The sequence below is a fragment of the Pituophis catenifer genome, unplaced genomic scaffold, assembly GCF_029215685.1.
Source record: "Pituophis catenifer annectens isolate HBS135680 unplaced genomic scaffold, rPitCat1.0.hap2 SCAF_1, whole genome shotgun sequence".
Taxonomy (NCBI): domain Eukaryota; kingdom Metazoa; phylum Chordata; class Lepidosauria; order Squamata; family Colubridae; genus Pituophis; species Pituophis catenifer.
Window position 1 is genome coordinate 319043977 of NW_027256881.1, and position 24747 is coordinate 319068723.

The window sequence follows — 24747 nt, forward strand, 5'->3', positions numbered from 1 at the left end:
CCTGCCCCATATATTACTGCCGTTGTTTCTCGCCCCCCCCCCCCACCTTTCCCTTCTCTCAGCCAGCAAGATTGGTGTCCTTCCCAGCGTGCTTTATGAAGTCACACCTGCCATAGCTCCCTCCCTGCGCCCACTGGTCCGATGACAATCTGCTGAAGCGGCTCCCCTTGTTGTGCAAGCCCTTTCTCACTTTAAAAAGAACAAAACTCCGCTCTGCTGGAAACAAGACAATTGCCCTTGAAGTACTTCCAGATCTTTTCCCTGCTTTGGTTGCTGTTGTTTTTTTTCCCCTTCCCTTCCCCATCCTGGATTTCGGATTTACCTTCTTGAGTTGCCGTCTGACAGAAGAACGAGCATGTCTCTGCTCCATCGCCTGATTTGTTACCTGCAGGATGCCGAGAAAGTTGCCCGTTTCCAAAAACTATGCGGCGTGGAAGCACTACCAGACTGGAGGTCTGTCTCCTCTGCTCAGACGGTGGACGCAGAGCCCCCCTTGGCCAACGGGAACTGCACCGCTGCCAAGTCCCAGGGTGAAAGTGGCAGGCGACGCGGGTCCCCAGGTTCTTGGAACGCGGAGGAGAAACATGAGGAGAGCCACTCAAATGGTATGAAGAATGGGATGGTTTCTGAAGACACCTGTGGAGTGGAATCTCAGCCAGCATCCCTAGAGAAGCGGAAAAAATGGGTCTCAAAAAGCCACCCTCGCCGCAACTCTCTAACTGGAGAATCCATATCGCAGAAGTTCAGAATCCATAATATTTTCCTTTATTACCTCTTCAGCTTTGGCACAGAACTGGGCAATGAATTTTTCTACATGGTGTTTTTCTCCTTCTGCTTCTGGAATGTGGATCCTTGGCTGGGCAGGAGACTCATCATCATTTGGGTTTGGATCATGTATTTGGGTCAGTGCACCAAGGATATTATCCGTTGGCCAAGGCCTGCTTCTCCCCCGGTAGTGAAGCTGGAGGTTTTCTACAATTCTGAATATAGCATGCCCTCAACTCACGCCATGGCGGGCACTGCCATTCCTGCCTCATTATTTCTACTCAGTTATGGACAGTGGCAGGTAAGAACTCAATTTAGTTTATATTAAGATATTTCATGTTTGGTTGTGGCTGGTGAAACAATTTCCTGAATATATGAAATAGATTTTACTTTTCTAATCCATTTTAAAATGGAAAGTATCTGTTCCCAGGTAAATGCTTAGATAGCTAAGAATTTTGGAGCATTTTAACAGCATGAAAATTAGTCCTGAAGCCAGATGATATAGGCCATGCCTGAATTTGAAAATTAAAAAAAAAATACAGTAAATTTACTTTCTGTTCCCTTAGTTAGAATTTTGAAGTATTTTCTACATTACTGAATTGATTTAGAGATTTGTCACAATTTACAGAGGAGATTAGTAAAGCATTCCAGAATTTTTCCTATCTTAAATAATTTTCTTCAGTTTAGAAGAATTCTAGTAAACTAACATTTAAGTTCTAATATATATAGGGCCCATTTCCCTAAAAACATTGATGGCTTTTTTTGAAAATCTTGAAACCTAGAATCAAATTCCGGTATCAAAACGGAAAGCAAGGCTGCATATTTTTCACAGGATTGTGTTTTGTCAATGTATCAAAATGTATAAAATTATTTGCCGTAACTTGAACAAGTCTTAATTTAACTTTCATTTTGAATGCTCTTATTGTTTGCAACAGCAAAGTTGATTTTTACTTTAAAAACACATGCTTAACTCATTTAAACGAGTGGTCAAATCCACCATAAATGCTAAATCTGTGAGCCATTTTTCAGCTTCAAATTGTGGCACAAATTTTCTTTTTGATTCCATAAATGACTTGATTTTATTTTGCAAATCATAAAAACTTCAATATTTTACCCTTAATTATCTTACTTCAGAAAAGTAAATGATATCCCTATAACCAGCAACCATACCTTTAAGGTACTCCTGGAATTGGCAGTGATTCAGTCCCTTGGATCTTATGAAATTCACAGCTTTGATGACAATTTGCATGACATCCATGTTCAAAACTTTTGCACATAATTTTTTTTATATATATGATGCAGTGATATTTCATCAAGCGTCAGTTGCTGGTGGCAATTGCACCATCTTCTAATAGTTTTAAAAGTTTCTCTTTTTTTACAAACCATACCTGTGGTGCTATCAGTAGCTATACCAAATATGTTTGTAAAAAAAATAGCTTTAATGTAATTTTTACTGCATCATACAAATCAAGACATTTAGTTATGTCTTTTAATGGCACCAAAGAAGCCATTTCTTCAGTGAAATTGTACTCAATTATCCATGCCCCTAATAAAAATGGGAAGTTGAGCCATTTGTATTTGTAGCATCAGTACTTTCATCTATTCCCAAAGGATAAAAATTTAAATTAGCAGCTTTACTCTTCAAAGCTCTTTTAATAGATTTACCTGTTTCATCAATTTGCCTGGCTATAGTGTGACAAAACCAAGTGATTTTAGAAAAAATGTTTTTTTAAAAATCAGGACAATGTGTCATGCTTTCCATACATTGTTTAACAAACTTATCATCAAGAAATAGTTTTGATTTTTTTGCAATCAGACATGCTACCACATAATTAACTTGCAAATAGAGTCTGTTTGAATTGAATTTTTTTAAAAAATTGTTGAGATGACAATTTTTTCAGTTCTGCTATTTTGTCTTTATGAAACAATTCTTGATATGCATTGAATTTAGCCCAACATGTTTTTGCGTATAATGTCCTTTCAAGTTATAATCTTTGAAAACTGATACAGTTTCCCAACAAATTAAGCATACTGCCTTATTATTTGTCTCAACAGAAAAGTATTTGTCTGTCCATGTTTGTTTGAACACTTTTGCTTCATTCACAATTTTTGGGGTGTTCTGTTCTTTTTGACATGATGTTGAAGCCATGTTTAGGTAAAAAAATAATAAACAAGTAACCATTTTTTCAAGTATTAGGAGTGCTGTATATGTAAATGTATCAATATGATAAGCAAAAAACTGTTTCATTTATTTTTGTAGTTACTCCAAAATAGCTGCTAAAAAGTTTTTATTTAACTTATTAAATTATTTTACGAAGTAATACATCAAGCCCATGTGCAAAGTTAAACAAGAAAACTTATATGTCTGTAAGCAGGTAAGCTTAGCATTTTTTTGCTGGGTTAATAACAATAACCCTGTGTCTTCACAGGCACACGTACATCATATTTATCACATAGGTATTATTAGTAAACATTGCATTTTACTTGCCTAGTCATACAAGCGCATGTAACATCTGAAATATGCAGTTTTTCACCCTCCCGTACACAGTGTTCCATTGTCACCTACACCAGGGGTGTTAAACTCGATTTCATTGAGGGCCGCATCAGGATTGTGTTTGACCTTGGGGGGCAGGGGTGTGTGGCTAGGGTGGGCATAATCAACTCGACATCACTCATGTCAGCCCTCTGCCAGTGGGCCCCGTTTTCGTCTGGGACAGCCTCCTGCAGCCTCTGCCAGTGAAAACAGAGCTCAGGGTGAGTGCATGCAGCCCTGCCGGGCCACGTTTTCAGCCTTGATGGCCTCCTGCAGTCCTCTACCAGCGAAAATATTGCTCGCGCCCCCCCCAGCTCTTTTTGCTGGCAGAGGGCTGCAGGAGGCCGTTGCAACTGAAAATAGAGTCTGGAAGACCCTCCCAAATTTCATTTTTGCTGGCAGAGGTACCATGGGCTGGTCCTTCGCTGTTTCCAGGGCGGCCCTGCAGGCCAGATCTAAGCACCTCATGGGTCAGGTTCAGCCTGTGGCCTTGAATTTGACACTCCTGACCTACACATTCTGCACTCAAGTACCATGCAGTCAAATCATGAAAAATATTGCTAAAATCACATAATAATGTTATAAGTTTACAATCTTGTGGGGCCACATTATTAGCTGTCCAGAGCCTCCTGCAGCTTGTGGACTGTGGGTTGGACACGCCTGCTCTAGAATATTTAGTATTCATTCTACTGTTGTCTTTCATGTTTTCCGTCCATAAAGCTATTGCATGTTTCTGGAAACCACCTTATGATAGAAGTTGCTTAAGTTAGAAGTGAATTTGGGTGGATAGGAATTATGACATAATACTTTATATATATAGTTTTGACATAATTATGACAACATATTACTAAATTAATAAAAGTTGTATCTATGATTCTGTTGGTGAAGTTCTGTTTAACTTTTATATTTCCTTTCATTAATTTTAAATTATTGTATTGGTTAAGATTGAAATCCTTCCTTCTATACTTTGATAGAGTTTTTCAGTTTGCAGGCAGCTTCCAGTCTAGTAAAATGAAGAGATTTCCTTCCTATCAATCTGCTCCAAATGGTCAAGGGAGTTATAGGGAAAGGAAGGAACTAGTACCAAGTCTATTTTGCCTTCCATCATGGAGATACCGGTATGTGAGAAAGACTAAGATTCTCTCAGTAATTTTACCACTGGCCATGCCTTGTTATCTAAGACATCAGGGAAATTAGTAATAAGTGAGTGAATAACAGTTTATTATGCAGCACAGACTATGGAAGCTATTTCTTTTGCAAAACACAAAGTTAACTTTAGTATAAGAAATCCCTACCTTCTTCATTGGATCAGCCATTCACTAGTACACCTTTGGAGTTAACTGGGTTTTTTCTGTTCAGATAATTAGGACTGTACTAAATATGTTCCTGAAATTTATCATACTGTATTCCAGAATGAAAATGTCTAGATTACTGCAATTGGGAAAGAATAAATAGTACTATGTAGTTATTTGATATATTTTAAATATGAATCCTTGGGAGCATTGGCCTTCCTTAATTTAAACTATCCACATACTTGTCATTTTTCCCTCTCCAAAAATATTTAAAGAGACTCCTTCAAAGAATGTGAATATGCTCATTTTAAATATTATTATTCTGGGTCCCTAATAGCTGAGTTATAGAACATATGAGTATCTTATAAAGATTTGAAATTCTACTAGCTGAGGAGCAAACATCAGGCATTTTGATAATACAGTGAAATGTTGCTGAGGTTGCAGTATCTATAGAAACTTCTAATGCATAAACGCCAGAGGCAAGTCTTCAGTGCTTCATGTACAATTTAATCAAGTCAAAATTGTTTTAAATCAGATTAAGATGGAAATCTCATCTCTGATGCATAGTTTAAAATATTGGTGAACTTTTAAATTAAATAATATAAAGGCTATGAGAATTATTCTTTTGGAATTATTAGAAAGGGAATCAAAAAGGAAACAGGCCAAATAATGATTTTTTATAAATATGAATATTTGCAATACTATGCGTAATTCAGGTCTCCTCTCCTTAAAATGGATAGCTGAAAGATGAAAAGGTCCAGAAATGGCAGTCTAAATAATTATAGGTCTACAATATGTTTATTATCAAGAAAAAAAATATAGTATTTATTTATCTCATAGATTTATAGGGCTGGCCAACTCAAATAAAATGGTTGAATAGCATAAAGAACTTGTAGTTAATTTGGAGCTTTTTAGTTAGTAAGTACAAATATTTCTCTTTCTGTCTGGGAATAACATGTACCAAGAAGAATTTATTTTCTGGAAACTGCTTCTGTTTGATTGCTGTGAGATGCAAAACATTGAACTAGATGGCTATTGGGCTAATCCAATAACAGCATTTCATGCAAGTTCCTTTGTTGACAACTGTTTTATATATTACTTTTTACCCTTCTAACATAAAACATTCATTCCTTCATTACACACACACAAACATGCACGCGTGCTTTAGGCCATAAGTAACTAGCTTTAAATAAAATATTTCATGCATTTATTGATCAATCAATTTATATATTTGCAAAGTAATCACTGGATTGTTTTCTAATTGAGTTATGTGGTATGGTGATTAAAGCTAAAGTCTTATCATTAGTTATGGATGCTCACTGGAAGACTGTAAATGCAACAAATCATTGACTACACTAGGGAAGACATTGATGGTGTCATGAAATAGTACCTCTTGCCATAGAATTCCTGTCCAGCTAGGTCCATTCAGGTTTTTCTAATTATATGTGGGGCTTTTTGTTGATGCCTACTTCATAAACATTTGTGCAATAAATTTAAAGTATTAAACACTTCAGACCTGAAATGAGTTTCTTTTCAAAGCCTGCCCTCATAAACATTTGAGATTGTTTCCTGAAACTATTGTTCTTTTTCTAAAAGCTATTGGCAGATGCTTAATTTAGAAGAATTTTTGGCCGAGCTTTTCTCCAGGATATTCTCAGGATAAAATTAGTTCAGAAAAAAATAGAAATGGATTTTTTGAAATAGTGAAAGTTTTAAAAGGTCTAATAGCCAATATTTGTAGAAACATAATGGTTGCCAGGTCTCTGACCAATGACGAAATCCTAATTGGAATCTTTTTTTATGTACTTATTTCTGAATGCTGCCAAGCAACAACTTCTGTTTAAGTGTTTTTGACTCAGCAAGCTTTGCTGCTTATTTCAGTCATACTTACATTAAAAAATACCAATAGCATTTCACATAATTAAGACTGGCTGTGTGCAGAAATTCCCAGGAATAAACCTCATTGAATATAATGGAGTTTAGTTGTGAAAGATACAGATAGTGAAATAAACCTCTTTTTTGTTCTACCTGTCCTCTAATATATTGTGTATGTGTGTTTGTATATATATGTGTGTGTCTCTGTGTATGTATACACATATATAAATAATTTATAAACAAAGAAGCAGACATTCTGCAAGCTCTGGAACGAAAATAATTAAAATTTTATTCTACTAAGCTTTCGTCAGCCATCTTAAATTTATATTTATATTTACATTTACTGACAAAGAAATAAAGGTCATTAAATATAAATTTAACAAAGAATAGTTTGTCGTGAAAGCGACTGCCTGAGGGTTTCTGGATTGGGGCTGAAAGGTGAAAGGAAGCAATATGTTCCTTCCCATATTTGGGTAAACCAGGTTGCTTCGATAGAAAACTCACTCTATATATAAAGTGACATAAACATTGGTTCTACATGAACTTTACATAATGTTGCTGTGACAGCCATATATATGCTGGTACGTTTTAATATTCAGTATTCTACAATTTGCCACCTCACTTTAAAAAGTAAGAATATACTGTACATAAGTCATTTCTTAAGGGGAAAAACAGTTTGATGGTGGTGGAAGTAGAAATCGTCCTTAATCTTTAAATATATTTGCCATCTTTAACATGATAGATCAGTGGTTCTCAATCTTCCTAATGCTGCGACCCTTTAATACAGTTCCTCATGTTGTGGTGACCCCCAACCAGGGGTGGGTTCTAAATTTTTTTACTACCGGTTATGTGGGCGTGGCTTAAATGTCATGTGACTGGGTGGGCGTGGCTAGCTGTTCATGTGACCGGGTGGCCATGATTATGTGTATAGTGACTTCTCAGAGGGCTGAAAAAAGTCATTTCTGACAGGTCCTCACAATTTTGCCTGTCCTCACACTTATGACCATCCTCACATTTATGCCCGTGTAGCAGTCTTAACAACCATGCCACTTATTTCACAATTGCTTCTCTTCACCATGGTGACAAGATAGGGAGAAAAATGTAAAATGTGAGGACAGTCGTAAGTTCGAGGACTGGTCAAAAGTGCGAGGACCAATCAAAAATAACTTTTTCAGCCCTCTGAGTAGTCCACATGCACAAAAGGACTACCCAGAGGGCTGAAAAAAGTGATTTCTGACAGGTCCTTGCACTTTTGACCGGTTCTCGTACTTATGAGTGGTCATAATTTATGCCCATTGTAGCATTCTTAACAACCATGCCACTTATTTCACAATTGCTTCTCTTCACCATGGTGACAAGATAGGGCGCAAAACGTAAAATGTGAGGACAGTCGTAAGTTCGAGGACTGGTCAAAAGTGCGAGGACCAATCAAAAATAACTTTTTCAGCCCTCTGAGTAGTCCACATGCACAAAAGGACTACCCAGAGGGCTGAAAAAAGTGATTTCTGACAGGTCCTCGCAAATCAAAGATTTCTGAGACCAATGGTGAATACTTAAATTTCAGTAGTCACCAATCCCAGTCTTAAAATGAGTTTAGAATCAGTGGGAGTCACTGATAACAATGAACTAACTAGCTACTGATAATGAGTCCAGTCCTGCCTTTCTTTTCCTTCTGTCTATTACCTTCTATTATCCTTCATCCTCATCTGTAATCTTAATCAAATTCAATTTTTCCCTTCTATTCTATATTATACCCCTTCCCGTTGTCATCTATTTTTATATCCATCCTCACATTGGTTAATTATGTAATTATGTAATACAGTTGTTTAATACAAATTCAACATTTTAATATAAATCAATTAGTTATATAACTATCTTTTTTGTATATTTATCAATATGAACATGAATATTCCAATTATTTCCATGCAATCCAATTTCTTACAAATCAATTAATTATATTTACCAATAATAATAAACCAAATAATTTCCCCCATATATTCCTCCAAACCACAACTTAACCATTTCTGCTTTCAACACAATATACAGTATCTCAATTATTACAATTCCCTAGTTAAATAGAGCTTTTTTTCTTTTGTGTTTTAAAATCTTGAACCTCCTCTTTTGCCCTAAATTTCCCATTGTTTGCAGTTTTGCACCTACCTTTTTTGGTGAGGAAAAAGAAAAAGAAATCTCTCTCTGCCTCATTTTGTCACGTTGCAGCAAAGATCCTGTTTTACTTTCAGTTTCGCTTTTTCAGCATAGGTAGGGGAAAAAAAATCTGCTCCAGCAATTTACCTCTTTGCAGCTAGCAACAAAACAGAGACCTGCGCAAAACAGCTGAGAACAAACCAGCTGAGAGTCGGGAGGCTGATCAAATCAACTTATGGTAATTAACCTATACTGAAGCTGAAAGGAGCTGTTTTTTCTATTTTTGCAGGCACCGGCCTAGTCATTTGTTTTCTTTTAACACTGAACCAGCTGTAAGGCGGCCCTTTGAAGCCCTGCGGCAAGAATTTAAATAGTTTTTTTCCCTCTAGCCATCAGCTGGGACTCAGGAGGCAGCAATAGATTGGGAGTGGGGGGGGGGTAAGCGAACGGCCACCGGGCCGGGAACCGGTTCGGGGGCATGGCCAGCCAATCTTATTACTGGTTCTCCGAACTATTAAATTTTTTTACTACCGGAATTGGTGCGAACTGGGAGCAACCCACCACTGAGGCATAGGCGGCGAGGTGGCAGCAGGGAATCCCTGAACTTACTCACCCAAATTTTTTCTGTTGGGTTCTTGCAGCTGCAGGTATCGGTGGTGGTGGCGGCGGCGGCAGCAGCAGAGAGTCCCTGAACTCCCCAGGACTTTTCCTGAACTAGAATGTTTTCTAGTCACGTGCGCGCACACCCACATGCACGCACGCAACCTCTCTCCACTCTCTTTGCTAAAGCATGGGGCACCGCGTTGCACGCTGGGTTACGCAGCCCTCCAACAGGCAGAGGGTGAGGGTGAGTGAAGGCGTGGGGGGGGCGAGAGAGGGCTTTGGCGACCCCTGTGAAATGGCCGTTCGACCCCCAAAGGGGTCGCGACCCCCAGGTTGAGAACCGCTGTGATGGATCCATTGAAGTGGCTAGTGAATGAATTTAAAGTAAACAACTTTTTAAACTGTGAATTTATTTCTGAGTAAACTCAGAATTGTTATATTCACTTTTTTCTCTAAATGTATGTTTGCAAAGAGGTTCTTCAGGGTGAAGAAATGGTTATCTGAAAATGTGTTTGCTAAGAGCAAAGCTCACAACTGTGGAGGAATAAAGAGTAGGCAAATGGATTGGCTCTTTGGGATTCCTCTTTGGACAAAGAGAGGACTTTGCCCACATTGCCCACATATATTCCAAACAATTGTTCCTTGTGTTAGAGCTCTAGGAAATAGAGAGTGTTATCTTTGCCCAAAACATGGTTAATGCTTTTATGGACATAGGTTAACATACTTCCTTTCTTAATCACTTTTGGAAATTGCGTGTTAATTGCTTTTCAGATTAAAAAAACTTTCAGAATATCATGTTTTACTACACCGGATGTAACTTCCTTCAAATTTTAGTGAAATAAGTTTTAAATACAAATTTAAGGACTTAAAATACCTTGTTTTGGAATAAACTGCAAAAAGATGGCCAGAATGTTGATTTTGAAAAGTTAGAAGCAGACTAAGGGTACAGATTGAAAACAAATCAAATGATGAGTGATGGGAAGAAAGACAAATTCAAACACCAAATAGGAGATATAGGAAGCATAGGTAGAGTCAGACATAAAGATCTCAAATGCCTATATACAAATGCTCAAAGTCTGGGGAAAAAACATGGTGAACTTGAATTATTACAGTGTTTACTTGAAAATAAAACCAAGTCTTATTTTCTTTTGACCCAGGAAAAAACGGCTAAGGCTTCTTTTTGGAGGGTCTTATTTCCCCCCCCATGTACCGGTATGAGGCAGGGGGGGCGAGTGGCCCCTTGCGCCAGCTTCCTGAAGAGTCTCAGCAGGCTATCCCACCATCTACAAAACAGCTGCTTAACAGGTGCCCCTCAGGCCGCCTCCTCCAGAAAGCATGGCCGCTTTTGCAGCCACAAACGCAGCAGGAGGCCAAACAACATACCCCTTGCACCCTCCTTGCCTAATGGTGTGATGGTCGCAGCAGGCCATCCCACCGTCCACAAAAGATCTGCTCAGGTGCTGCTCAGGCCACATTTGCAGGAGGCCAAGCAAAAGTCCCCTCACACCCTCCTTATCTAACGATGTGATGGTTGCAGCAGGCCATCCCACCATCCATGAAGCAGCTGCTTCGCAGGTGTCGCTCAGTCTGCCGCCCCCAGAAAGCATGCCTGGTTTTGCAGCCACAATCACAGCAGGAGGCCAAGCGACACGCCCCACATGTTGCTTGGTCTCCTCGTTGCTTGCCATGCAGACAAGACAAGATGAGGAAGGGAGGCCAGAGGAGGAGAAAAGGGGGGAGGAACATACCCCATGCGCCCATATTGGATTTGCAATAAGATTTTGAAAGTAATTATAAGAATTCTTTCTGTGGGAACATGCTGGTGTTTTGAATACAAAAAGAATTATGGGATAGATTTTGAAAATTGGATACTAAGAGGGAATCAGGAGAAACTAAGGATCATAGTTACAGGAGAAGAACACTTAGACTTACCGTATTTTCCGGCGTATAAGATGACTGGGCGTATAAGACGACCCCCGACTTTTCTTGTTAAAATATAGGGTTTGGGTTTATACTCACTGTATAAGACTACCCCTCTTCCAACACACACCAAATAAAAATTAAGAAACATCAACTGGCTCACCCACAATGTAAAAGCAGCTGTGCTAGATCCAAAATGGCCCCTGTAACAAGCAGGAACCTCACACAGCCACAAAAAGCCCAAAAAAAACAACTTTCACACTTTACACACACAAAATTCCACATACAGCTTTGTGAGATTTTGTGTGTTTGTGTAGTTAGAGTGAAACACTACAGAAACATACTAAATCTCAGAAAGCTGCACAAATATTATTTTATTTTTATTTTTATATGAAAACTAAATTTAAAACTTCCTAAACTTAAAATGGCTAGGTCTAAAAAAGAACAACTAAAAAAACCCCCAATTAACTATTTTTTTAAAAGCTCCCAAAGGGGGAAAAAACTTACCCAATAAAACAGGGGTCTCCAACCTTGGCAACTTTAAGACTTGTAGACTTCAACTCCCAGAATTCCTCAGCCAGCTTTGTTCTGCTGGCTGAGGAATTCTGGGAGTTGAAGTCCACAACTCCTGCCTGCTTGATTGCAGGCAGGGAGTGGCTTGCTGATGGAATAGATTCAGGCAAGCGAAGCAAGGCAAGCGTTGCGATTAGCAGCTAAGGTAAGCAAGCTGGAGGGAGAAAACTTTTTTTCTTTTACAGGGCTCTGGCGATCCCAGCTGCGTTGCCTGATTGGCAGGCAACTCAGCTGGGATCGTCAGAGCTTGCAGAGCCACGTAAAAGGAAATTTTTTTTTTTCCTTTTTCATGGCTCTGGCATCCCAGCTGAGTTGCCTGATTAGCAGGCAAAGCTGGGATCGTCAGAGCTTGGATCGCCAGAGCCATTTAAGGCTCGTCAGAGTCTTTCGGGCTGGTCTGCCCGGTTACAGGAGAACGACATCCAGCGTATAAGACGACCCCCGACTTTTGAGAAGATTTTCATGTGTTAAAAAGTCGTCTTATACGCCGGAAAATACGGTATTAATACAGAGTAAATACAGGACAGGACTAAGCAATTAGGCTGTACAGATTTGTTGATAGCTAAGATATGGGGGAAATGCTTGTATTTTAAGAGAGGGTGATAAGTTACTAAAATTGTTTATTCTTGTGATGAAGGAGGAAGTAATTTTTTTATATGCTTCCTTTTTTCTTTACCATATTCTTATTCTTTCCTTCTTTTTTATTTTTATTTTTCTTCTTTTCCGCACTTTCTATTTTTAATTTGTTTAACTTGTACTACCTTTTTAATTGTAATGTTTTACAATTAAACATTACAATTGTAATGTTACAATTAATTGTAATAAAATTACTATAAAATAAATAGAGGTTTGCAAAGAATTTGCAAATATTTCAATATATAAAATGTTGGAAGAATTGTCATTCTTTGTCAGTTGCATGGCCTTTACCCTTTTTTCTATAATTGAACAAGCTTTTGATCTTCGGGCCTGGTTTATGTTTTTCTCCTCTCAGGTTGCTGGGGGATAATTTTCAAAGCCAACCTTGGCAGCCAGTTGTACCTTCAGCCCAGTAGAGATTGTTAAGATAAAAAGAGGCAGAAAAAATGCTAACCAATTTTGATGGGAATTTTTTAAAAAAATGAAAATCAAGGAAGAGTGCTAAACAAGGAGCCAGCAGCTGGGAAATAATAATGAAAATGATGGAATGATTGGGATGAAGCAAGAGAATGCTGAAAGAAGTATTTGGGAAATCAATATGGAAATGATAGTGATATGTTGAAGAGGGGAATTGAAATAAGTATGAAAAATGTTAGTGTCCAAGAAAAAAATGATCAAAAGAAGATCATACCAGGGGTGAAATCCAGCCAATTCTCTACAGCTCAGGCGAACTGGTAGCGGAGGCTGCGGGAGGCTCCGCCCACCCATATGGATGTCATGATGTCGCTTTTTTACGACATTTTAAGCCTCTGCGCATGCACAGAAGGCTTTGTGCATGTGCAGACGATGGCGCGCACACATTGGCGAATCGGTAGGGAAGGTAAGTGAATTTCACCCCGGATCATACATTGTTAAGAATGTTGAAAAACCTGGTAACGCTGCAGGAATAGATGGTTATAGCTAGATAAATATTAAAATATTGGTGTGTTTTGCTTGTGGAATAGCTGTATAAATTGCTTAATGTGAGTGAGACTACTGATTGAAGGAACACCACTGTTGTTCCTCTGTGGAGATACCTAACAAAAGTGAATGCATGAATTGTAGGGTGGTTATGACCTTATTAAGTGGTGCTGGGAAGGTATTCAACATTTGGAAAGTTTGATGTTGCAGTGTTTATAAAGAGATAAATAAAATTCAGGAAATGCAGTGTGCTTTATGCAAGGCAGAAATGTGCAGTCCAAATTTTTGTTCTTCAACAGGTCACTGAGAAGTGTATTGACTTAAGAAGTTTACTTTACATTTGTTGATTTAGAGAAAGTGTATGATAAAGTATTAGACTAGTATTATGGAATGTTTTACATAAAGAAAGAGTTGAAGGTGTTTGCTGAAGGCAACAACAAAGGTTTTGGAAGGCAATAAACCATGTGTGAGAATAAATTGATTTAGCATGGAGAAAGGAGTCAGAAAAGAATCAATCCAATCTCCTTGATTATTTAATGTTTTTATAAATAAATGTTGACCATTTGCTGCTGAAGAGTATATTGATTTCGGGCATAAATGTCTATTCATGTCTATGCAGATGAAGCTGTTAATTGGCTGAGAACATGAATAATTTGTGGCAAATAATTGACAGAATGTATGATGTGTTGCACCCAAAACTTGGCTCACCTAAAGCAACCAAATCACTTTGAAGATACGACATAATTTTATTTGCGTGCATACAAACAGTAATACAGTATATACTAGATTCCTAGGACAGCTTTGATACTTTGCTGAGTGGCTATGAGCAAAAACAGAATCAGAATTTACAGTATATATCTTTGGTCCATTACATTTCAAAGGCAGGACAAAGGACAAGGCAAACACTGAAAATTAAGCATGACGCAGGAATATTTTAGATAAATTTATTTATCCCTTCCTGCTAGGTCAGCATGCTAGCTGTGCTATCTTTGAGATATGGTCAGTGAATAGAAACATTCTGGTTTACTGGGCCTTAGGCTCCTAAGTTTGTTTTCTCCCTGTCACCACACAGGGTCATTTCAATTGGCTGTGAGTTTCCTTAAGGGCACTTTAAGCAGTTGTATGGTGTGTGTGTGTGTGTGTGTGTGTGTGTGTGTGTGTGTGTGTATCTTTTATCACCACAGACAAAATGAGTCTGGATGAGAAAAATACATTAAAAAATAAGGTAGTTATGCTTGATAGGGAAAATAATGAACATAGTAAACAATCAGTATGGGACGCGGTGGCTCAATGGCTAAGATGCTGAGCTTGTCAATCGAAAGTTCGGCAGTTCCCAGTGCCATCTAACAGTTCCCATTACTTGTCCCAGCTTCTGCCAACCTAGCAGTTCGAAAGCACGTAAAAAATGCAAGTAGAAAAACAGGGACCACCTTTGGTGGGAAGGTAACAGCGTTCCGTGCACCTTTGGCATTTAGTCATGCCGGCCACATGACCACAGAGACATCTTCGGACAGCGCTGGCTCTTCGGCTTTGAAATGGAGTTGACCCTAGAGTCGGGAACGACTAGCACATATGTGGAAGGGGAACCTTTATCTTTACATTTAAACAATCAGTACGTAACTTGGTGCATATTGTCAGATTAAGTACTAAAAATGAAAAAGAAAATAATTATAAGGGAGAAAAGTTAAGAAAATAGCTGATATAAGCGTAATGAGTGTGATATGTGGTCTATTGCAGTGGTCCCCAACCTTTTTATCGCCGCGGACCAATCAGCCTTTGATAATTTTACCGTGGCCCGCTGAGCGCGCGCAGGGGTGGGGGCTTTGGGCCACACGTGCGTACCTGCGCGGGGCTCTCTTCCCTGGAGACTTTGCGCACGGCCCAGGAGCTTTTGCGCACGGCCCAGGAGCCTTTGCGCACGGCCCAGGAGCCTTTGCGCTGCAGCGTTCATGTCCCCCGGCCACTGTGCGGCCCGGTGCCAGGTACTCCACGGCCCGGCACCGGTCCGCGGACCGGGGGTTGGGGACCACTGGTCTATTGCCTAGGATGAATATTTGTCAAATAATATGAATTTATATGTAGCACGAACAGTTTGTTCATTCAGTTGTATATGTTATATGTGATGTGAACAATATGTATTATACAATACACTGATAAGCTAGAATGTGGCTTGTTTAGTTTTGGTTTAATGTTTACTTGTTTCTAAACCATGATTTGAGGCTTGTGTAAATTCAGCCAATTGTGTGTTCTTCAATGAATTATGGTTAACCATAATTATGTTTAATTATGTGTTCTTCAATGAATTATGGTTAACCATAAAAGTCTTAGTTTTTTTTTTTTAGTTTTTTTTTGCTGAAGTAGCATATAGTTTTATCTAAATGGGCACTGGTTACTTTATGAAAATACAACTTTCAGAGCCTTCTGAAAATGAATTTGTATTTAAATGAACATCTTGGGCTGATTGTTTTGCCAAAATTCTGTTATTTTTGTGGACATTTTTGCTTATACTCTATTGTTTTAAATTGATACTTTATGCTGCTCAGAATCATGATAGAATTAAATTATTAAATTTACAAACCAATAATTTTTGCTTGACAAATAATTTGGTCTAGATGTCTTTTCTCAATTCTTCTCTGTGAGTGTATGATCAAGGTTGTTTTTGAAACTGGGTACAGTCTCTCCTTGATAATCTTGTGCACATTATCTCTTAGCTTAATTATTTCTTTTAAAATTGGCTGTGTCCTGACACACATATATACGACTTGTTCAAAGAAGAAGGAAAGCAATCCATGCCAATTCATATTAAACTCTGAGGGGATACAGATGAAAATACTAGCTAAGTGGTTGGGTAGTTTATATAGAAAAGCTACAAATTGCCAATATATATGTTATTACAAAATTGCATTTTAATATCTAATAGGTGGAAATTAGGGACCAGCAGCTGAGACAGATCAGTAGAAGTCTCCAAAGGAACTATTACCAGCACTTGCTATTTTCTATACTGTATGCCTAAAAATCCTCAACAAGTAATTGCTTTCTAACTGAGCCAGCATTTCTGTCTGCCCTTGGAAAGTCACAAACGGTAATAAGAACATTATTATTGGCTCAGACCAAAGGTCTTTTTAGTCCAACATTCAACGATAAACCAGATCTCTATCAGATGCTCACAAGGAGAATATGAGCATAACATCATCCTTGGCTTTCCAGGAATAGGAATCGAGAGCAGTCGCTAGTCAGTTAATCTTATCCTCCATGAATTGGATCTTTTTAATTATCTTAAGATAACGAGTTCCATTCTTTAACTATATGGTATGTGAAATAAAATATCTTATGCTCTCTTCGTGCAAAAGTCCTTCAGAGGTCATGTCTTGTTTTGTATTAACTAGCTCCAGTACTTGGGTTTCTCATAAGCCATAGTTACTTATTCCTTATGGAGAGATATGGTACAAATCCAAGATTTTGAAAGGAGGATAGTCTGTTAATATTAGAACAGATTGTGAGGCAACATAGTCCTAAAGAGTGTTCCAACAAGTCCTAAAATAATTTTAGCTGCAGACAAGCAGGATTGACTTTGTAAATGATACCATGTATGTTTGTAATCGTTATATCAGAATTATGCCAAGTTGTATGGTTCTTGTCCTCTGTTTTCTGAATCATAGGGCTGGAAGAGAGCTTGGAGGTCTTGCAATCCAACCTCCTGCTCAAAGCAGGAATCTTATTACATCCAAACCAACAGTTTATTGCAAGGTTGAATTTTTGAATTTTCTATGAAAATGAAAGAGGACTTTTAAGACAATGAAAGAAGGTGAAAAAGGATGACCAGCAGCAAGATGGACAGACTCAGTAGCAGTAGCGATGAGTACACCATTGGGAGATATGAAAGGACAGGTTTGGGATAAATCATCATGGAGAAAATTACCTACGTGGCCACTAGGAGAAAAAATGACTTGATGGCACATAATTAATGATCATAAGTCAAAATAATTCAGACCAAGTGATCAAATACATTCGGATTTCACTTAGAAATTTATCTTTAACTGAGAAACACTTCTCTGGTGAAAGAAGAACAAAATGCAAGAGTTGGTTTTGTTTCTTTCTGTGAGCAGAAACCTTTACCAATTTCAAAAAAGCAGTCTATATTGTTTTTCACTTGCAACAGCCAAATTGTTGTCTATCTGATGATAGCAGGTAGCAGAGATTGAGATTATAAAATGAAACCAAGGGAACAATTGGTTACAGAGGGATTTAGTTTTCAGTAGTTTTTGTACACATAGTTAAGAGAAAAATTCAAGATTGATAGCTGGAGGTTTGGAATTGAGCAGAGAAGACAGAATTTGAAGCTGAATTATGTACAAATGATGAAGATGTAATTGCCAAAATGTGTATTGAATGTACTGAAATTTGAAATCAAGGACGAACAAGTGAAAAAAGTGTATGATAATTGTATTTTATGCCTGTATTGTAAGTTACTATTTTGAATGATGGCATCCATGTATTGTAAAAATTCAGTTGCAAATAACTTGGGAAATTATATAGTTATCTGATTCAAAACAATATGTCTTGTTTTTCTTTTTCTAGTATCCTTTCATATACGGGCTGATTCTCGCAATTTGCTGGTCTTCTCTGGTTTGTTTCAGTCGAGTATATATGGGAATGCATACAGTTCTGGTAAGAAAAAAAATCACAAATACTAAAAACTTAACATTAAACAATAGTCGTATTATAATGCATATTTTCTGAAAAATGTCAGCTTAAGCTCTACTGTAAAAGACGATGATATCTCTTACAGCAACATTTAGGCTACACTTGGTCATTTGGTAATTGGAAATGAGTTTAATCCATCTAGAAGGCGGAGCTAAATGTCTTGCCATCCTGTAGTCTTTGTCAAACTTGACAGCTTTAAGATGTGGGGACTTCAATTCCCAGAATTTCCTAGCCAATTCAAATTGCAAACTTTGACAAACACTGCTGTAGAGTCTAAGCACTCCTTCTCAGTTTTAGCTCTATCTTCTACTGCAGAGGAAGCATTTTCCCCTCTAGCCACATTTCAAGGCTGAAGATCCAAAACTCCCAACTGTTTGAGGGCTCCGTTGAAGGAATGGATAGGCAGAAAGTAATCATGCTGACCAGGATTAGGCTGGAGACCACTGCAAAGTATTTTCCCTCCAGTCAAACAAGTTACGTTGCATGGAGCACGGAAGCACATATTCCTTCCTGTTTTGGCCTTCTTTTCAATCTCTGGCTGGGCTTCCCCTTTATTCCTCTGATGGAGCCCAGAACGACCCATTTTGTAGCAGGTAGCAGCAACTATCTTGACTGATCTTGATCTAGACAGGGTTGGATCTGGTTAGTATTTAGTAAGTATACCAGCATTGGGACAAGAATGAGAAGTGAGGAAGAAAAGGTACTGAGCAACCATGTCTGTGTTGTTTCTACAAACGGTATATAGGTACAACTGAACCCAACGCTCCCACAGAGAGGGACTCCTCAGGGTGCCGCCAGCTAGGCAGTGTCGGCTGGCGACCCCCAGGGGGAGGGCCTTCTCTGTGGCAGCACCTGCCCTCTGGAACGATTTGCCCCCGGAGATACGGATTATATCAGATCTCCGGGCTTTTCACTGCGCCCTAAAAACTTTTCTCTTCCATCAAGCAGGGCTGGCGTGAACCCCCCCGCCCCCCCCCCCCCCCCGTTTTTGAGATATTAGATTTTTAATTGTTTAATGGGTTTTAGTCGTAAGGTTCTTAATTTTTGGCCAAAGGGTATAATTCTTTTAAATTTTTAAATTTTGTATTGGATGTTTTTTTACTTGGCTGTGCACCACCCTGAGTCCACCAGGAGAAGGGCGGTATACAAATTTAAATAAAATAAATAAATAAATAAATAAATAAATAAATAAATAAATAAACATTTCTGTTGCTAAACGACACATTTGTTAAGTGAATTTTGTCTCATTTTATGATCTTTCTTGCCACAGTTGAAAAGTTAATCACTGAAGTTTTTAAATTAGTAACATGGTTGTTAAGTGAATCTGGCTTCCCCATTGATTTTGCTAGTCAGAATGTCACAAAAGAAGATTACATGACCTGAGGCACTGCAACCATCATAAGTACATGCCAGTTGCCAAGTATCTGAATTTTGATCATGTGACCATGATCAGTAGTGGTATTCAGCCGGTTCTATCCACTTCGGGCAAACCAATAGGGGCAACTGCGGGATGCCCCGCCCACCCGTGCAGACATCATGACGTTCCATTTTTCTACTTTTTCGAGGCTCTGCGCATGCACGCGCACATTTGCAAACTGGTAGGGAAGATAAGTGAATACTTACTGCAATGGTCATAAGTGTGAAAAACGGTCATAAGTCACTCTGTAATTTTGAACAACTCAAATACTTTGGCCACCTAATGAGAAGGAAGGACTCACTGGAGAAGAGCCTAATGCTGGGAAAGATTGAGGGCAAAAGAAGAAGGGGACGGCAGAGAACGAAGTGGTGGCTGGATATCACTGAAGCAGGCGTGAGCTTAAATGGACTCCAGAGGATGGTAGAGGACAGGAAGGCCTGGAGGAACGTTGTCCATGGGGTCGTGATGGGTCGGACACGACTTCGCAACTAACAACAACAGAATTTTGAACAGTAACTAAACAAACGGTTGTAAGTTGAGGACTATCTGTATGAGCTTGAATGAGCTGGAATGAATCTTTGCTTTATCAATGAAAGAGATTGCATTGACTTTAGAAGTCTACCCAACTTGGTTCCCTGAATTAAAGAAGCTTAAAACAGCCAAAATCTTGAGTACAAGCACATATAATACAGACTTAATCATTTTTCCCAATACGTGCGCATGGATAACATACACATGCACTCAAATGTTGGATAATTTATAATTTATATAATAATTTTTAATTTGGAGTTTGTTTCCTTTTCTAGACCCTTTTGAGATGCAGATGTAAACTGTCTTAGTAGTCATAGTCATCCCATCTCTTTCTCACAGGGTTAATTTATGTGTTAACCAGGAAGGATGAGTGTTTGGAATGGCGCAACCAACAATGTTCTGAACTGATAATCCAATCCTTTATGTCATTTTGGATAGAAATGCACGGATTGGATTATCAGTTCAGAACATTGTTGGTTGCGCCATTCCAAACACTCATCCTTCCTGGTCATGTGACTCATGGGAACCTCTGCAGCCGGCCCTTATAGGGAGTCAGGGAGGTGATCTTGGAAGGATGAGTTACTTGAAACCCTGACACTAGGGCCATTAGGGAAATATCAGGTGCAGAAGACGTGTATTAAATGTAGAGAAGCAGAAAATTATTGGAAAAAGATTCAAACTGCTTCTCTCCCCTGCTCCTTGCCACTCCCCGGGGTATTAAAGGGAAAATACAGAGGGAGAATTGCCCATTTCTGTTATAACTACTTCAATCAAATACAGGTAGTCCTCCACTTACGACCACAGTTGAGCCCAAAATTTATGTTGCTAAGTGAGACATTTGTTAAGTGATTTTTGCCCCATTTTATCACCTTTCTTGCCACAGTTAAGTGAATCGCTGCAGTTGTTAAATCAGTAGCATGGTTGTTAAGTGAATTTGGCTTCCCCATTGACTTTGCTTGTCAGAAGGTCGTACAAGGTGATCACACGATCCTGGGACACTGCAAAGATCATAAATAGGAGTCAGTTTCCAAGTGTCTGACTCTTGATCACGTGACCATGGGGATGCTGCAATGGTCATAGGTGTGAAAAATGGGCATAAGTCACTTTTTTCAATGATGTTGTAACATTGAACGGTCACTAAATGAACCATTGTGCTGGGGGATTCTGGGAGTTGAAATCCACCCATCTTCAAGCTACTAAGGTTGAGAAACACTGCTGCAGAATCTATTTCTTCATCTGCATTATCTTGAAGAGGCTGGTAGCCCTTTACTTCCCAGTGCACACACATTCACAAGTGCAAAGTTCGAGGAGAGCAGAAATATGCACTTCGACATAGAGGCAAGTCATTTCTTTGTTACACAGAAGTCAATATGGGATCTCTTCTGGCCATTAGTTCTAAAGAGGTTGGAAAGAATTCCTGGAAATAGGTTCTTCTATGTTTATTCCATTTGTATATGAGTACAAGTTGTCCTTGACTTATATCCCTAATGGAGCCTGCTATTGCAAATAGTGATGATCCTTAAACAAAGGCACCTACATGATTTCCTCGCTTAACAACCTCATCCTTGCTCTCCCCGGTGTAGTCATTGAGTGAGCAAGAGGCGCCTCAGGGACAGGGAAAAAACTGGAAGGCTTAGTATATCCCTACCCTAGGCCTCACAAAGCCTCCACTATCCTCTGAGCTACCCTATACTCCACTTGAGGTCCCTACAGGTCCTCCTCTTGAGGTCCCTACAGGCCTGGAGTCTGCTTCTCATCTTAATGGCTCATTATCTTAATGGTTCTGGAGCTGCAGAGCTTGAATTGGGGAATTTCCCCTGGGCGTCCCTGGATTCACTGAGGCTGCTCTGAAATGGTGCCTGCTTCTAGGACAGACCCATCTGACCTCCACTATATAGGAAAGCCATGCAGAGAAGCAGCTGCTTTTAGTATGAGATGAGCCATGGTGGCGCAGTGGTTAGAGTGCAGTACTGCAGGCTACTTCTGCTGACTGCTGGCTGCCTGCAATGTGGCAGTTCAAATCTCACCAGGCTGAAGGTTGACTCAGCCTTCTGTCCTTCTGAAGTGGGTAAAATGAGGACCCAGATTGTTGGGGGCAATATGCTGACTCTGTAAACCGCTTAGAGAGGGCTGTAAAGCAGTATATAAGTCTAAGTGCTATTGCTATTGCTATTAGGAGTTCAGCGGTAAAGATAAGTGACTGATTGGTGACAGAGGAGGTGGGAAGAAGAGTGTAGGATCCAGTAGGATGGGAACCATGCTCAAAGCCTGTGGGGACCTAGCGGGGCAGGATGGAGGGAGATAACCAGAGGTGTGATACAATATCCCTGAGGTCACTTGTAAGGGCAGGCGGCTTGTCAAGCACCCAAATTTGTTCATGTGACCTCAGGGGCACTGCAGCGGCTGTAACTCTGAAACCAAATAGTTAAGTAGCTTTTGGGGGGGGGGGGTCCATCGTAACTTCATTGTAAATCAAGGACTACCTGTAGTAGAGAAATGTACAATGTCAATGGAATTATGTCATTTTTTTAAAAATGATTTTTTTATCTTGATGTCATTTTTGTACATAAAATTCTGTCACTCATTTTATGTATACCGTTTGTTCAGCTCATTTTTGTCTTTAAATTAATCTATTAGTTTTTTTTCAGCAACTCTCTGAAGTTCTGGAGGAATAGTTTCTTCTTACTGCTTCTTTGTTCTCATTTGATATCCTGAGGCTCCTTCCTCAAATAAATGTCATCCCCTTTCTGTCATTAATTGCTGTGCACACACAGGGGCTGCACCCTAAACCTCTGGATTTTGAGTAATGTTGTCTTAGGGAAATAAACTTCTGCCTAGATGTACACATTTTGAGATTTCTCATGGTAACTAGAGATATGGTAACTAGAGATATTATGTAAGTTTTATGCAGGAAATTATCTTCAGGGACATGTGATCTTGTTCCACAAATGTTTCATTTATCTGAATAAATAGCATTACTGCTTTGGCCCAGTAACTGTTGGATACTGTACATTAAAATCTTCCTCCAAAAGAGTACTTAACTGTTAATTGTTCTGTGTTGGAAAAAAGACATGTTTTCCTATAGCGAACATGAGTGCACGCTGTAATCTATTTCTCTTTCCTTTGTTTTTAATGTATGATTTCAGAATCTTCTCTAAATAATTTTCTGGGAAATGTATTTTGAAAATATTTAATTTATATTCAGTAAAACTGTCATAATTCATATAATTTATTAATTATTATTTTTTTTCTATCTCTTGCAACAGGATGTTATTGCTGGTTTTCTTTATGCTCTTCTCATCTTGGTCGTCTTCCTTCCAACTGTGGATCTAGTAGATAATTTCAACTTAACTTTCAAATATGCTCCACTAGTCATTATCAGTATTCATCTTGCCTTGGGGGTGTTTTCTTTCACTCTAGACACGTGGAGCACATCCCGAGGAGATACAGCTCAAATCTTGGGCAGCGGTGCTGGAATTGCCTGTGGCTCCTATGCTACCTATAGACTGAATCGAATGCTAGATCCTTCACCAGAAATGCTTCCGTTAGTTCCCACACTCACCTTAAACCTCTTTGGAAAGGCTGCACTGCGATTATTGATTGGATTAGTTTTTCTGTTGCTGGTCAGAATGATCATGAAGAAGATCACCATCCCACTGGCCTGTAAAGTCTTCGGTATTTCTAGTGCAGATGTTCGAGAAGCCCGACAGCATATGGAAGTTGAACTGCCTTATCGCTATATTACTTATGGAACAATGGGATTCTCAGTGACTTTCTTGGTTCCTTTCTTATTTTGCCTAATTGGACTGTCCTCGTGTTAGTGTTTTCTTCATATGGAAACAGTGATGGACAGTTGATCTGTGCGAGAGATGGAATGCCTTTTGAGAAGTGCTATGATATTGCCTCTGCGAAAATTATATGTGGCAGGCAGTGAGCTCAAATCTTTGATACTGGTTAAAAACCTTATAGATTCAGGTCCTTGAGAAATGCCATGTTTAAGTTTTACTATTGTAACAACATTATAAATAGCAAATGGATTTATGTGTATGCATAAATACGCATCAGACTATAAATGCACCATTTTCTCTCTATTTAAATATGTTAAAGTAGTTATGTTTACAGCTGATCCAGAAGCTCTATCTATGGTCAATTAAAGCCATGTCATATCCCTCAGCCACAAATGGCTATGTTGTAATGAAAAAGCTTTTTTTTCCTTCTCATATACACACCTATTTTTACATACAGGTAGGACGCTATGCTAATAAACCTAAAATTTAATGATACTTGGCTTACAGCACCTGATAGCTTTAGCATATTTTTAATTTGTGAACACAAACCACTTATTCCATGTACTGTATTCTTTGCTTGATAATTGTGCCTTTCTGTTGGAATGCACCACATACTGTGAGATACACATACACAACTACTATAAAGTAGTATAAACATATTCTAAATTAGCTAGATATTTTAAAATGTAGGCTGCAACGTGATTAATAAAAATTATTTTTATTATGTAAACTAAAAACTTTAGTGGGGCTTACCCACTTTAATCCACATTCTAATACTGTTTTAATGGATATTTTTAAGTGTAATATACTGTATGTTATTGGAAAGAATACATTTTTCCTGATTCTCCTATTTTTAATTAGGCATTAATTATAGCTGAAATTAATGCAGTGTTAAATTATATTTTTAACAAAGTTTCTTGATTTCAAATGAAGTCATATTCATAACAATGGTGGCTTTAATAAGAAACATATAAACTTGTACTGTTGCATTGTATTTCCCAT

At 38.7% G+C, this 24747-nt stretch overlaps 1 protein-coding gene across 1 annotated transcript; it reads left to right on the top strand.

The window, feature by feature from the left end:
* Positions 1-317: 317 nt before the first annotated feature.
* Positions 318-23950, top strand: SGPP1 (sphingosine-1-phosphate phosphatase 1). The gene is made up of 3 exons (XM_070931605.1): positions 318-1066; positions 17884-17973; positions 23224-23950. The coding sequence occupies exons 1-3, from the start codon at positions 356-358 to the stop codon at positions 23776-23778; spliced, it is 1356 nt and encodes a 451-aa protein (XP_070787706.1). The 5' UTR covers positions 318-355; the 3' UTR covers positions 23779-23950.
* The last annotated feature ends 797 nt before the right edge of the window (positions 23951-24747 follow it).

Bases quoted from the DNA above. Each gene is read 5' to 3' on its own strand.
- SGPP1 (XM_070931605.1), top strand. From the start codon at position 356: ATGTCTCTGCTCCATCGCCTGATTTGTTACCTGCAGGATGCCGAGAAA. The intron at 1,067-17,883 runs GTAAGAACTCAA...TTCTTTTTCTAG, and splicing joins TCAGTTATGGACAGTGGCAG to TATCCTTTCATATACGGGCT. The intron at 17,974-23,223 runs GTAAGAAAAAAA...CTCTTGCAACAG, and splicing joins TGGGAATGCATACAGTTCTG to GATGTTATTGCTGGTTTTCT.